Raw genomic sequence first — 13224 nt, forward strand, 5'->3', positions numbered from 1 at the left:
GGGGCCTTCATTCAGCTTCAGCAGTGAAGACAGCGCTGTACCACATCTCTTCGTAATATTATCATCATGTAATTTATTTACCCAAGAAAGCTTCACCAGGCAAACTTCACAACAGGTCCCTCTGCAATGGGATGTTTGGGGTAAATTCCATTCATGAGCGCTTTGGCATACAAGCCATCATTCCACCGGCATTCTATTTTCATTTATTTCACTTGTTGATCGATTGCCAAACCCTTTCCCTCAACCTCCCCCCCTCTGTCGCAGCAGTAACCAGCGTGCAACCCTCGCGCCTTAGTGAAATTAATGTCACGCGCGCACGCACGGCGAGCACACACACGCGCGTGCGCACGCGCGTGTGTGTGCTCGCAGGTACGCGGAGAATGGAAAACTTTTCCACTGTCAATATGATGGTATAAACACGGTACAGCGGAGGAGACTGGTTGGAGGCATCATGCACGCCGGTCCGTTCAACTGGAACGCACTGCCCGCGTCCGCAAACGCCAGCCAGCGGCAAACCGGCGCGTGTCAAAAACACGCGCACGCGCTCACACACGGACGCACACGCAGGGAACGAATACCAGGTGAGCCGGCTCGACTCCTTGAAACCACAGGTCTCAAGGCACACGCATGTTCACGAGGAGTTAGACCAGCGCGCCATGAAGCTCGCTGGGGGCGGGGGAGCGGGCGGGGGCAGGGAGGGGGCTCTGTTCACCCATGGAAGCCTCGCCAAATCATTTTGACATCTGTGAAAAAAAAGAGCTTTGTAGGTCATCGGATTAAAGCTTTCGTGACTGCAGGGATTCATCTTCTTGGTTCTTTCGGTAAAGTCACGTAGAAGGGAAGTAATAAAATAAGAAAAATAAAACATAATAAAATAATTCTCACGACGTTTCGGCCACAACAGGTGAGGACGGCTGCTTGCGTTGTGGCCGAAACGTCGTGACAATTATTTTATTTTATTATGTTTTATTTGTATTATTTTATTACTTCCCTTCTACGTGACTTTACCGAAAGAACCAAGAAGATGAGCTTTGTAGGTCATCGGATTCCTCCAGTATAAATATTCTGATGTCCCACGGTGTGCTGCTTATGACCAGGACCGGCGCCGCTTAGGGGGCAATGAAAGGATCCCTCTGCCCCCCCCCCCTCGACCCCCACCAAATGTCCCTTTAGCCCCATCCAAGTTCTCTCTCGCTAGCGGTGAATCACGGTCATGGTGGCCCCCCCACATAACTACTCAACTACTGCCCCCCCCCCCCCCAATCAGACCTGGAGCTGGCTGGGGCCTGCTTATGGGCAATGATGAAAACTTTGCATGACAATCGGACGAAGAGATAAGAGTTTTATCTAGATCAATGAAAACAGGGTTTCGTTGAAAATTGTTTTCGACGGGCAACGATCAGTTTACAGAGCACACGACCTTCGGGAGTCGTGTGACCACTTGACCACTGTCCGTCATCCTCATGGAAGTTGCCATCCCAGTTGGCCACAAGCGAGCGGCGATCAGATTTTTTCCAGGTGCGGCCAACTACATTTGTTTTATTCTCCACAACAACGGAATGACGATGTGCGTCGGCTATGGCCGGTGCAGATTTCCAGATTTTTGAGGCTGCCGACCTCACCGCATTCCCGGGTCACCCGCAGGAACAATCGCTCGTCACAGGCCCACGCGGATTTCCCACTATCCGGAGCACACTCTACACAGCCAAATGTGTCCATATGTATATCAGTTTGGCGCCATTGCCCACAGCCGACAACAGAGCACATGACGCATTCCGTGGCGGCTCAACGAACGATTCCCGCTGCGACAGGCCGCGTGGCTGAGCACAAACGCCCGCTCGCTCGGAGTTTTCGCAGGGGTCGGCTTTCGCGGCGCTGCCGTGCCTCCCTTGGACGCGCTTTCAGGTTCTACGGGTGGCCGGAATTAGTTTTTGATAGTGGGGGGGAAGTTGGTGGGGGGGGGGACCAGGGTAGCGGTAGTGTGGGCGCATCACAATGCATCGTCAGGGTTCGGTTTATAAAATCGACGCGCTCGCGATGCACGCGCCGAATCGCGTGTTGGGGAGAAAAAAAATCGCTTATTTATAACGCCTGCAAACTGTGTGCGAATTGTATGCTAATGTTCCAGTTATGGCAAAGGGAATGAGCAAAATGGTACAAGTGAGAGAGAAATGAAAGAAGAAACACCACAAAGGAGATGGGGAAAAAACGAGAGTTTCCCATCCTGACCCCTGGATAGAGACAAATCATTGCATCGTTGGAGGTGGAGCTTGGGATGGATAGGGAGGGGGGTGTTACTGTTGCGAATCATTACATGCCGAGGAACATGCCTTCTGTGTACAAACAGGACATTACTGGAGGGTTCAGAGCCACGGTTACTGAACATCATATTTGTATAACGACACTCATCTTGGTATGGACGGTCTGGCAGGCCAGCTGCTCGGTAAGCCGGCCTGTCTGGTTACAAAGCAAACATTTGGCAAGCTTTGTTTTAGAGGGTGGCTGCTCACTGTCAAGACGACGCATGATACCAGTATGCGCATCAGGACCGGGCGGGGCTATGTGCAGAGAGGCACAAATATGAAATATTTTTGGGTAACGGAATAAGAATCCATAGCCAGGAACGGCCACCATTTCATCTGCACGCGAATTTACAAGAAAATAAATAACAATGCTTATGGCTCGAGCAGTTATGGGCCTTGGAGTAAATCGGCAGGAAAGTGACAACTCAGTGGGGTTTTTTCATCTAAATAGTGGCGTAAACTCCCTTTGGGGCCGTCCACAAATGACTTCACGCGATTTTAGACGATTTTTGACCCCCCCCCCGTCACACGGCGTCACAAAAAGTCAGACCCCCCCTCAAATATGACGTCACAAAGCTCTGCCCCCCTCCAAAAAAATATAAAACATGCTTCAAGTCGCTTTAAACTATTGTCATTGTAGTGCGTATTTAATGTGGCGCTGCACTCTGATGTTGTAGGAGAAAACATTTATTAAAAAGTCTATTTAATTAAGTAGAACGTGTTGTCTATATTTATTTAAAGTTGCGCGTTTTGATGCGACGTCACATTTCTCAACCCCCCCCACCACCTCGTCACACATCATCACAAATGTCTGACACCCCCCCCCCTAGGTGCGTGACGTCATTTATGGACGGCCCCTTTCCCATAGTTCTTTGCCAAACTAAAACTTTGGAAAGGAGTAGCATTCGGAGTCAATCGAATGCATAGGTTGAGGAACTGAAACACAGGGAACACAACTGGGATCTCCTGGTGCTGTTGTTAAAGCAAAGGAAATGAAGTGATACTGGGCAGCAAGCATCGTCAGATGAACTGGCGACAGATGAGAGGCAGAATCAACTCCAGTGTGGAGACCGAGAGAAGCGGAGGAAGAGAGTCGATGAGCCGGTGGCAGCAGCAGCAGCAGCAGCGAGATGAAACCAATCAATCAATTTTTATTTTACGTGCCAATTTCGCCCTCAATAAAGTGAGCATCAATGCGCGTTACAACGGAATGGGAACGGTACCGAGATTCACAGAGCAACAGGAATGAAAACAGAAACCCGTCACGCCCTCAGCGGCTAACACCGACCGAGTAAAATAAAGTGCAACCGTGCGCAACGAATAGCATAAGAAAGGCAAGTCGTGAATAAACATAAATACAACAGATGAAAAGCAAAGAGACTTGGCTACGCGTGGTGCGAAAAAAATGCAACATACTCATCTACTTACGAACATTCGACTTACGAACTTTGAGACATACGAACAAATCTGTCCGTATGTCTAGTTGCCTGTTCGGACTAAAAGTCGTAAGTTCAATCGCTGCGTGCAATAGATGGCGGTGGTGGCATCTACATCTGCAGAACGTGAAGAACCAGTGGCTTTTACATCTGCTGAACATGAAGAACCAGTGTCATCTACAGAACATGGAGAACCAGTGGCATCTACATCTGCAGAACGTGAAGAACCAGTGGCATCTACATCTACAGGAGATTATACAACTTTTAAATCCGTACAACGTGTTTGGAACCGACAAGAGTAAAGTTGAACTTACGAACAAATCGACTTACGAACAAACGTCTGGAACCTCACTCGTTCTTAAGTAGACGAGTCCCTGTACATACATACACGAAGAGACGAACCAAATGATTTGGGGACAAACTACCGGACTTGAACTGGTGAAAGAGAGGGCAAGGCAAGGAAATTGGGGGAGCATTCAGCAGTGGACATTCACAAAACGCAGTCTCCAGCCCCCCGCCCTCCGCGCTGGGGAGATATGATGGCTCACACACCTCGCCTTTGCGTTGCTGAAGTAGCCAATTCTCCAGTCCTTCTTGCTTCGCTGCTTGGTTGGCTCCATGGTGAGGAAGGCAGGCGTGGGATTCTCCCCTCTCCCGTCTGTTGGCTGCTGCTGCTGCGCACGTGTGCGGCACGTAAGAATTAGAATTCAATTTATATCGCAATCTTCATCAAGAATCTCAGAGCGCGGCACAGGACACAGTCGCAAGGCCCTCGGGCGTTAGAAATTATTTTCTCACGAATACATTTTAAGAATCCATTTTACGAAGTGAACTAAACGTCTAATAAGCGGATGCGTATAAATAGGTTTTAAGGCGCATTGACGAAAAATGTCCACAGACCCAGAGATCTCTGATACCTCGTGGAAGAGGGTTCCATTGCCTCGGGGCTACACGGGAAAAATCTCGGTCACCCATAAACAGAAGCCTCCATCTGGGAATGAGGAGAAGATCTGCATCCCCGGATCTTAGGGACCTTGATGGGGCACGTGGGTGCAGCATGCCAATAATGTAGGCTGACGAAAGATGGTTCACTACTTTGTAAGTTAACAGTAGGAGTTTAAACTGTATTCTATTGACTGATTACTCTCCAGCCATTTCATTTACAGGCCCTCCCTCCCTCACTCAACTCATGGGCATGTTTATTCGTACTGTTTTTAGCGTTATCTTTTATTATAAACGATTTAAACAAATGTTTACCAGGTAAACCCACTGAGCTTTCTAGCTCGATATTTAGAAGCGACCTTGTCACAAATGATATCTCAACGAAGTGGCTCATCATATAGAAATGTTTAGCAGCCACATACTTTCAACGCATGTTTCTAAATGTGCAGGGAAAAACCAGAGAATCCAGAGAAAAAAAAATCTACGTGAGCACGGGGAGAACATTCAAACTCAAAATATGCAGGCGTTGGGGTCGGGAACGAATCCACGACCTCCTGTATGCCAGGCGAGGTAGTAAACACATTCCTGCGGAGGGAGCTGGTAGGAACGTTGGGTTGCTCGGTCAATGGCCAGGATCAACGGCGGCGTGGTGTATTCCGCAAATATGCCCGACTGTGCGGGCACAAGCCGGCGTGAGTAGGTTAAACGTTGAGTTTTATAAGGGCACCACGGGGTGACCAGCCCCTCAACACCCAGCCCCACCCCCCAGCCCCTTCCCACCCTCCCCACCCAGCCCCACCCAGCCCCTCCCTGCACGACGGACACAATCATCCCCTGTGGGCTGGTGTAACCAGGAGGTTCCTACCAGTAATATCTCACCACCATGACCAATGCGCTGCTGGACGAAGGCCTGTGCAAGCCATCATCGACTCTCATGGTCAAGCTGTGTAACAATCCACCAACACGGGCTCGACTCCCATTGCTCCATCTCCATGGCGGACATCCTCGTAGGCGCGTCCCTCTCCCCGTTACTCGCTCGTTAGTCTCGCCCACCGCTCATCGTCCCGTCTCGGGGCGTGTCGTGCCCAAGCTCCGCTTTCTTTTCTTAACAGCCACATCGATGCCTTTAACCTGCGTGTGTTCTGTCATTTACTTGTTCATTTCAATGCCATTTTAAGTGTGCGCCTCTGCAACGCTACTTTGCGCCCCTTTTCAGCTTTTGTTCTATCTTATTTGCAAGCAGCCACGTTTCTGATGCACATATCACTGCAGGTAATATGTACGGATATTAAAATGTTATAAAACATAATAAAAGAATGTTTTATTTTTATTATTTTATTATTTCCATTCTACGTGACTTTACCGAAAGAACCAATAAGATGAATCCCTGCAGTCACGAAAGCTTTAAATCGAAAAATGAAAATGTGACTTAGGGAAATTGCTGCGATCCTATTCATTGTCTAGGACTCTGGATCGGCATTCAAAAAATCACTCGGAACCCAAAAATTCTGCTGTCATCCTCCACTTCATTTAAAAAATGTAGCTTCTGGTCCCACCTTCAATAACCCACGTTGTTGAAACCGTTGAACTAACGTTGGCCCAATGTTCCATATTTACTTGGAACAATCCTTGTTATAAATATGTCTACTATGCTTGGCAGTTACATCCACTCCGATGTATACCGTTTCCCCAATTATGAACGCACTCGTTTTGCACGACCGTCGTTTCATTCGTATTTATTCTGAGCCCCAACATCGTCCGGCTTTCTTTATACGAGTGTGGCGAATGTAACGTGCAGACTGGAGTCATTATCACGTCCAATTGGAATCAACTGCAGGAAACGCTGGAGCTGTTATTGATCTAAATAATAAATATGCACCGGTTTAATTTTTACAACGTCCATTACTCTACTCATTGGTTCTTTCGATAAAGTCACGTATGTAGAAAAAAAAAAAATGTACCTAAAGTACCAATGATTGTGGTAATTCCTGCAGTCACGAAAGCGTCAATCCTAGATTAATGTCCTTTATTTTACTTTTTTCCAGAAAACCTAAATGAGCCAAGTAATGTTCAGGATGGTCTTGGTTGGAATGATCGACCATTGTATGTTTTGCATTGTTACACATTCGGTGTTGTTAAACGATAATCGTGACTTGTTTAAAACATTGAATATCACACACGGTTAGACCTGTCATTAAATATTTGCTGGGGCAAGCTGACGTCTCAGTAGAGCATTAGGGCTCGCAATTACTGCCACTTGAGTTCAGCCAGGGCTAACGAAACCCATTATCCCTAAGGGGGGGTCGATAAAACTGGTACCACTTTGTAAGGCTGTGTCTACTTGTTTCTTAGTTTTTAACCGGTCATCAGAATTTTTTTTCAAAAATGTTATTTTCTCATCAGGATCCTAATTATCACGTAGTGCAAAGTGCAATCTCTATCTCTTATTATCCACTCTCTCTCGACAGGGTGGGCCAAAAGTCTGGACACATACATAGTTGCCCTGACCCCGCACCTCCGATTAGCACGGTTGCCTACGTACGGTGTGAAAAAAGTTTGAACATTTGACTTACGAGGGTTATTATATTTATTTCAACAAATCACAAAGGGTTATTTCATTTAAACGAACGTTAAAACCGACTTCGGTTCACGTAAACGCACGCATTAATTCTCTTTTGAAATAAAATCAGGACTTTATTTTAAAGATTACTTTAGTAATCTTTTTAAAGTTCATTATTTCAATTAATTCAGGATTTTTGGTCGAGCTTTGTAAATAACTTATTTGAAATGACCCCCCACGGAAAAAAGAAATGTAAATATTAATAACGATGATAGATACAATATTAACTCATTGAATACGGTACTAAAACGTTTACGTATTTCCAGTGTTAAAATTCATTAAATAACCCTGTGTGTCCGAACTTTGGGCCATCCTGTTCATTATATTTTCCTATTTCAAGGCAGTGGTATTGACGAATGTGTTATTTGCTACTTGCTTTAAGGCCAGCAAGGAGTTGCTGTTGTAGTTATGTGGATACAAAGTCACGTAGATAGGTTCAAAGAAAATAACAAAAAATAACAAAACTACGACGTTTGGATCGCAACACAAGCGATCAAAACATCATAGTTTTTTGGTTATTTTTTAATTTTCTTTGAACCCATCTACGTGACTTTACAGAAAAACCCAAAGAACATGAATTCCTGCAGTCACGAAAGCTTTAAGTTATGTGGATCGCCTCGTCCTGTCATAGCAACAACGAATTTCCACCACTGACTCAAGGCGACCATCAGATCGGCGCTCACTGCTCAACGCTCGATTCGGTATTGGCGGCGGCGGAATTTGAGCTTGAGGGGGGTGGGGGGGGTTTCAATTTGAATGTTGACGAGCCACTTAAGAGGTCCTAGCCAAAAACAACCCACTCCAGCACCAATACGACGCCTCTCACCGACGCTTTCATGGATAAATAGTAAAAACTGGTAATTATCATAACAGCAGACCGAGCTATATTCCAGGATATTCTTTTGTTAAACGGGATAATGAATATTGAAAGGACCTTTTCGGCCGGTTAAATAAAGGTCCTCCGTTCTCTCACTTGATACAGATATCGTGCTGTGACGGTTCCACCTGAAGACGGAAGTTTGTGTTGCCTCCGAAACGTCGTGATTTTTATTTTTATTTTATCACTTGATACAGCTATCGTGCTGTGACGGTTCCACCTGAAGACGGAAGTTTGTGTTGCCTCCGAAACGTCGTGATTTTTATTTTATTTTTATTTTACTTTTATTAATTTTAATTTTTTTACCTACGTGACTTTACCGAAAAAACCTAATAATATGAATCCTTGCAGTCACGAAAGCTTAAAATCTAGAAGTCCTCCGTTAGCACCGTTCAATGAACGGAATGAGCGCGCCCTCACCACTCACTGCGACAGATGACTGCGCTACGGCGCGCAACATCGATACGTTCCATTTTAAAGGGTGGCCATTTGGTGCATTTGAGTCGCGTGTATCTATCTCCCCATACATTTATTTCTAACATATCGATTACATGTTTAGGATACAAGAACGATACACCTGGCGCACACAACTGGTACGAAGCGTAATGCGTACAGAACACACGTTGGTGGGCGGAATGCAAAATAACAATGAGCTTTAGAACGCACGTTGATTTTTTTGGGTTTGTTTAAGCATGCCACAGAATGCAATTCGTTGCGTTTTTCGTTCACACCCTATAGCTCGTGTCGTGGGCTGTAGAAATCTCCCGATTTCCCATCGCACACCGCCGCTTGCCTGCTGCCCGTGATGACGCCACAGCAGTCGGACGTGGCGTTGAGAATCCAAGCCCACAAGCAATGGATTATTTCGTGCCAATATTACATCTGGTAACAGCAGCCGCAGCCGCAGCAGCAACAGCGGGGTTTATTTTGTTAATGAAGGGGCTGGCTTCTGCTGATGTGAGACCCGTATCGTCGAAACCGATCCAGAGGGGGTTTGGCCCGCTCAAAACAAATGTCCCTCTCGTAAAATCTCGGGTCCGGTAAGCCAATGAATAAATAAATGGGCCAATAGAATTGTATTCAACGCAACTACTGGACGTCATACGTGGAGGACCGCCGTGGGATTGCGATTGCATTTGCGACCACACGTAGCAAAGGCTCATTCGGTACCTTGTCTGTAAACGCGTCGATGAAAATTGTCAATTGTAAAAGGGAAATGCAAAACGGAATGGGCAGTAGACAGAATGCGCAACGCTCTCCCCTCTCTGTCATCTGTACACGCCCTTCACAATTGTACCACACCGCCTGTTACAATCGACAAGACACCACAGCAGGCACACGTTGTATGTATCCTGTACACACGCGTGTGCTAAGTGCGTGTTATTTAACAGGCGCGCTTGTGCTGCATTCACACGACAATGATGAAAGGAAAAAAAAACTCACCTCCCCGTAGATAAACAACAGCAGCAGCAAATTCAACCGCGGGCCTCACTGTGTAAGACAACGCCGCTGTATGGCATCTCACGCAGTCCCCATCACGTCTGTGTTCCGATGACGAATTCCAACATTTAAAAAACCAACGCTGCCCGCTGCCGCCGCAATGCTTTTGCGAAGCGTTTCTCCGTCTCCACACGGGAAGCTGACGACAACACGACACCGGTGATGATGCTACTACTGCTGCTGCTGGTGGTGGTGATGATGATGACGGCCGCCTTCCCCCTCCTGCTGCTGCTTTTGTGTAGCGAGGCGGAGCGATCCAGCCCGACCTGCACCCACTCGTGGCACTGGCGGGCGGGCGTCTGTTGTCGCTCCGGTCACAGGGAGGGGATTCCTTGTCCCCGCCCGGAGCTTTTGCTCGGCTAAGCTCCGGTATAAAAAAGTATCCACAACCACCCACCCACCCCCCATCACACACAACCACCTCCCCCCCCAACCACTACCCCCCCCACCCACCATCACCACCCCCCCACCCACCATCACCACCACCACCACCCCCCCACCATCACCACCACCACCACCCCCCCCCACCCACCACCACCACCCCCACCACCCACCACCACCACCACCACCCACCACCACCCACCACCACCACCCCCACCACCACCCACCACCACCCACCACCACCACCCACCACCACCACCACCACCACCACCACCCACCACCACCACCACCACCACCCACCCACCACCACCACCACCACCCACCACCACCACCACCCACCCACCACCACCACCACCCACCCACCACCACCACCACCCACCCACCACCACCACCCACCCACCACCACCACCACCCACCCACCACCACCACCCACCCACCACCACCACCCACCCACCACCACCACCCACCCACCACCACCACCACCCACCCACCACCACCACCACCCACCCACCACCACCACCACCCACCACCACCACCACCACCACCACCCACCCAACACCACCACCACCACCCACCCACACCACCACCACCACCCACCCACACCACCACCACCACCCACCCACCACCACCACCCACCCACCCACCACCACACCACCCACCCCACCCAACACCACCACCACCACCACCACCACCACCACCACCACCACCACCCACCCACCACCACCACCACCACCACCCACACCCACCACCACCACCCCACCCACCACCACCACCCAACACCACCACCACCACCACACCCACACCACCACCACCACCCCACCCAACACCACCACCCACCACCACCCACACCACCACACCACCCCCACACCACCACCCACCACCACCCACCACCCACACACCACCACCACCCACCCAACACCACCACCACACCACCCCACCCAACACCACACACCACCACCAACCCACACCAACACCACCCACCACCACCCACACCACCCACCACCACCACCACCACCCACCCACCAACCACCACCACCACCACCCACCCAACACCACCACCACCACCACCCAACACCCCACCCACCACCACCACCCACCCACCACCACCACCCACCCAACACCACCACCACCACCACCCACCCAACACCACCACCACCACCACCCACCCAACCACCACCACCACCACCCACCCAACACCACCACCACCACCACCCACCCAACACCACCACCACCACCCACCAACACCACCACCACCACCACCCACCCAACAACCACCACCACCACCCACCCAACAACCACCACCACCCACCCACCAACCACCACCACCCACCCACCCACACCACCCCCACCCACACACCACCCCACCCACACACCATCCCCCCCCCCAACACCACCACCCCCCACCACCCCCCCCAACACCACCCACCACCACCCCCCCCCCAACACCACCCCCCAACACAATCTAATACTTTAGCAATTGGGAAACAGGATTTTTTTTTTCTCAGGTGTTGTACCCCTGCTTATCTCTACTTAGCCGATGGTGGAAATTCCACGTTCTCGCGGCAGGATAATTGTATCGAAGTGGGAACCGATACAGTTATTTAAAACTAGGTGTTCTTTCTTTTACCTGCCTTGGACAGGCGATGACGATGAAGATGGCATTTCACATTCCTAACAAATGCGGGCCCAGAATTTCAACCGCCATTCCACGGGGGCACGACTCACCAAAAATGCGAAGTTCAATCTGCCTTCTGCTGCGTGGATGGTGGCGTCGAGGTGAATGTAGCACAGGTATGCAACGGTCCGACGCGACATGCTGGCGCGGTGTACCTGCACAGGTGAGACAACCCACAAGCCGTGGGCTCACAGCTGCACCGCGACGTGCACATGAATGCACATCATGCACGACGAGTGGTCGAACCGTTTTGTGACGTGAACAGATGATGACACGTGCCTCAGACCTTGACCTTAAAAAACACAACCAAGCCCTATCACGCAGAAGTGCATCCAACAATTAAAGGGAACGTTGGCAGATTTCGATTTAAAGCTTTCGTGACTGCAGGGATTCATCTTCTTGGTTCTTTCGGTAAAGTCACGTAGAATGGAAAAAAAAATTAATGAACATAAAATAAAACATAATAAAATAATATAATAAAGCAAAATAAAATATTATTTTATTATGTTTTATTTTATTATTTCATTATTTCCATTCTACGTGACTTTACCGAAAGAACCAAGAAAACGTTGGCAGAATTGCAAAACACAGCACCACACGTGTCATTAACATTGCCTTACAACAGTGACCAAATATGCTGACATTTTCTTATGGCATTGGCCATAGAGGAAAGGCCCAATTTGCATGGCTCCTCTAAAAAAGGTAACTGCCTGAAACGTCAACCTCTTACGTTTTTTAAATCCTTTATATTAAGTTCGCTTGCTTGCTTAGGACCGTGCAAATCTTTCGGTCGTTTTTTAACCCACTTCCCGTGATCCAATCGAGCTGACATTTTGCACACAGACTCGTTGTGCGTGACAATGAATGTTCGTGAAACAAATATTTCCAAAATTTTACACTTTTTAGGACAAAAAATATTATATTTAATTACCAATTGCTTAATGGTGCAATGCAATCATCTGACCCATAGGTGGCAGCCATCTCAAGCCAGAGGACGAGAGGACTCAAGCCGCCACGCATATAAAAGGATTCATAGTGAAAAACTTAGTTTTTACGGGTTATACTTATTTTAAGCAGTGTTAACGATGAATGCGATGGTCGGGAGGGTGGATCGCATACGGATGAGTGATAAAACCCACAAGTTGTGGCACGCGTTAGACTCCTACTGGAAATCATCCCGAGTCTGACCACGCAACCAATGTGGAGTTCAGTGCTTCATGTGGAAAGCCGCTCAAGTGCCTGCAAAGGCCACAAAGAGGAGCAATGATTATTCTTTGGGTCTGTCGGTAAAGCCACTTATAAAGGTTCAAATGAATACAAATAAAATAAAACTACGTTTCGATCACAACACAAGCAATCGTCATATTTTTTCCTCCTGATGACGATCGCTTGCGTTGTGAACGAAACGTCGTAGTTTATATCCTTGGTTCTTTCGGTAAAGTCACGTAGAAGGGAAACAATAAAATAATAAAAACATAAAACAATACAAT

At 48.5% G+C, this 13224-nt stretch overlaps 1 protein-coding gene across 3 annotated transcripts in view; it reads right to left on the minus strand.

Moving 5' to 3' along the window:
- Nucleotides 1-9973, minus strand: part of LOC133353195 (oxidation resistance protein 1-like) — a 66565-nt gene extending 56592 nt beyond the window's left edge. For 2 of the 3 annotated variants that reach the window (XM_061569246.1, XM_061569243.1), the window contains exons 1-2: nucleotides 9622-9973; nucleotides 4292-4413 (exon numbers count right to left, since the gene is read on the minus strand). In XM_061569246.1, the coding sequence (XP_061425230.1) occupies nucleotides 4292-4359 (68 nt within the window). In that variant the 5' untranslated portion in view covers nucleotides 4360-4413; nucleotides 9622-9973. The remainder of the gene's footprint in view (nucleotides 1-4291; nucleotides 4414-9621) is intronic. The other variant, XM_061569244.1, reaches the window with a different exon arrangement.
- Nucleotides 9974-13224: the final 3251 nt, after the last annotated feature.

The sequence above is a fragment of the Lethenteron reissneri genome, chromosome 43, assembly GCF_015708825.2.
Source record: "Lethenteron reissneri isolate LAM-NWPU_2019-01 chromosome 43, ASM1570882v1, whole genome shotgun sequence".
Classification (NCBI taxonomy): Eukaryota; Metazoa; Chordata; class Hyperoartia; order Petromyzontiformes; family Petromyzontidae; genus Lethenteron; species Lethenteron reissneri.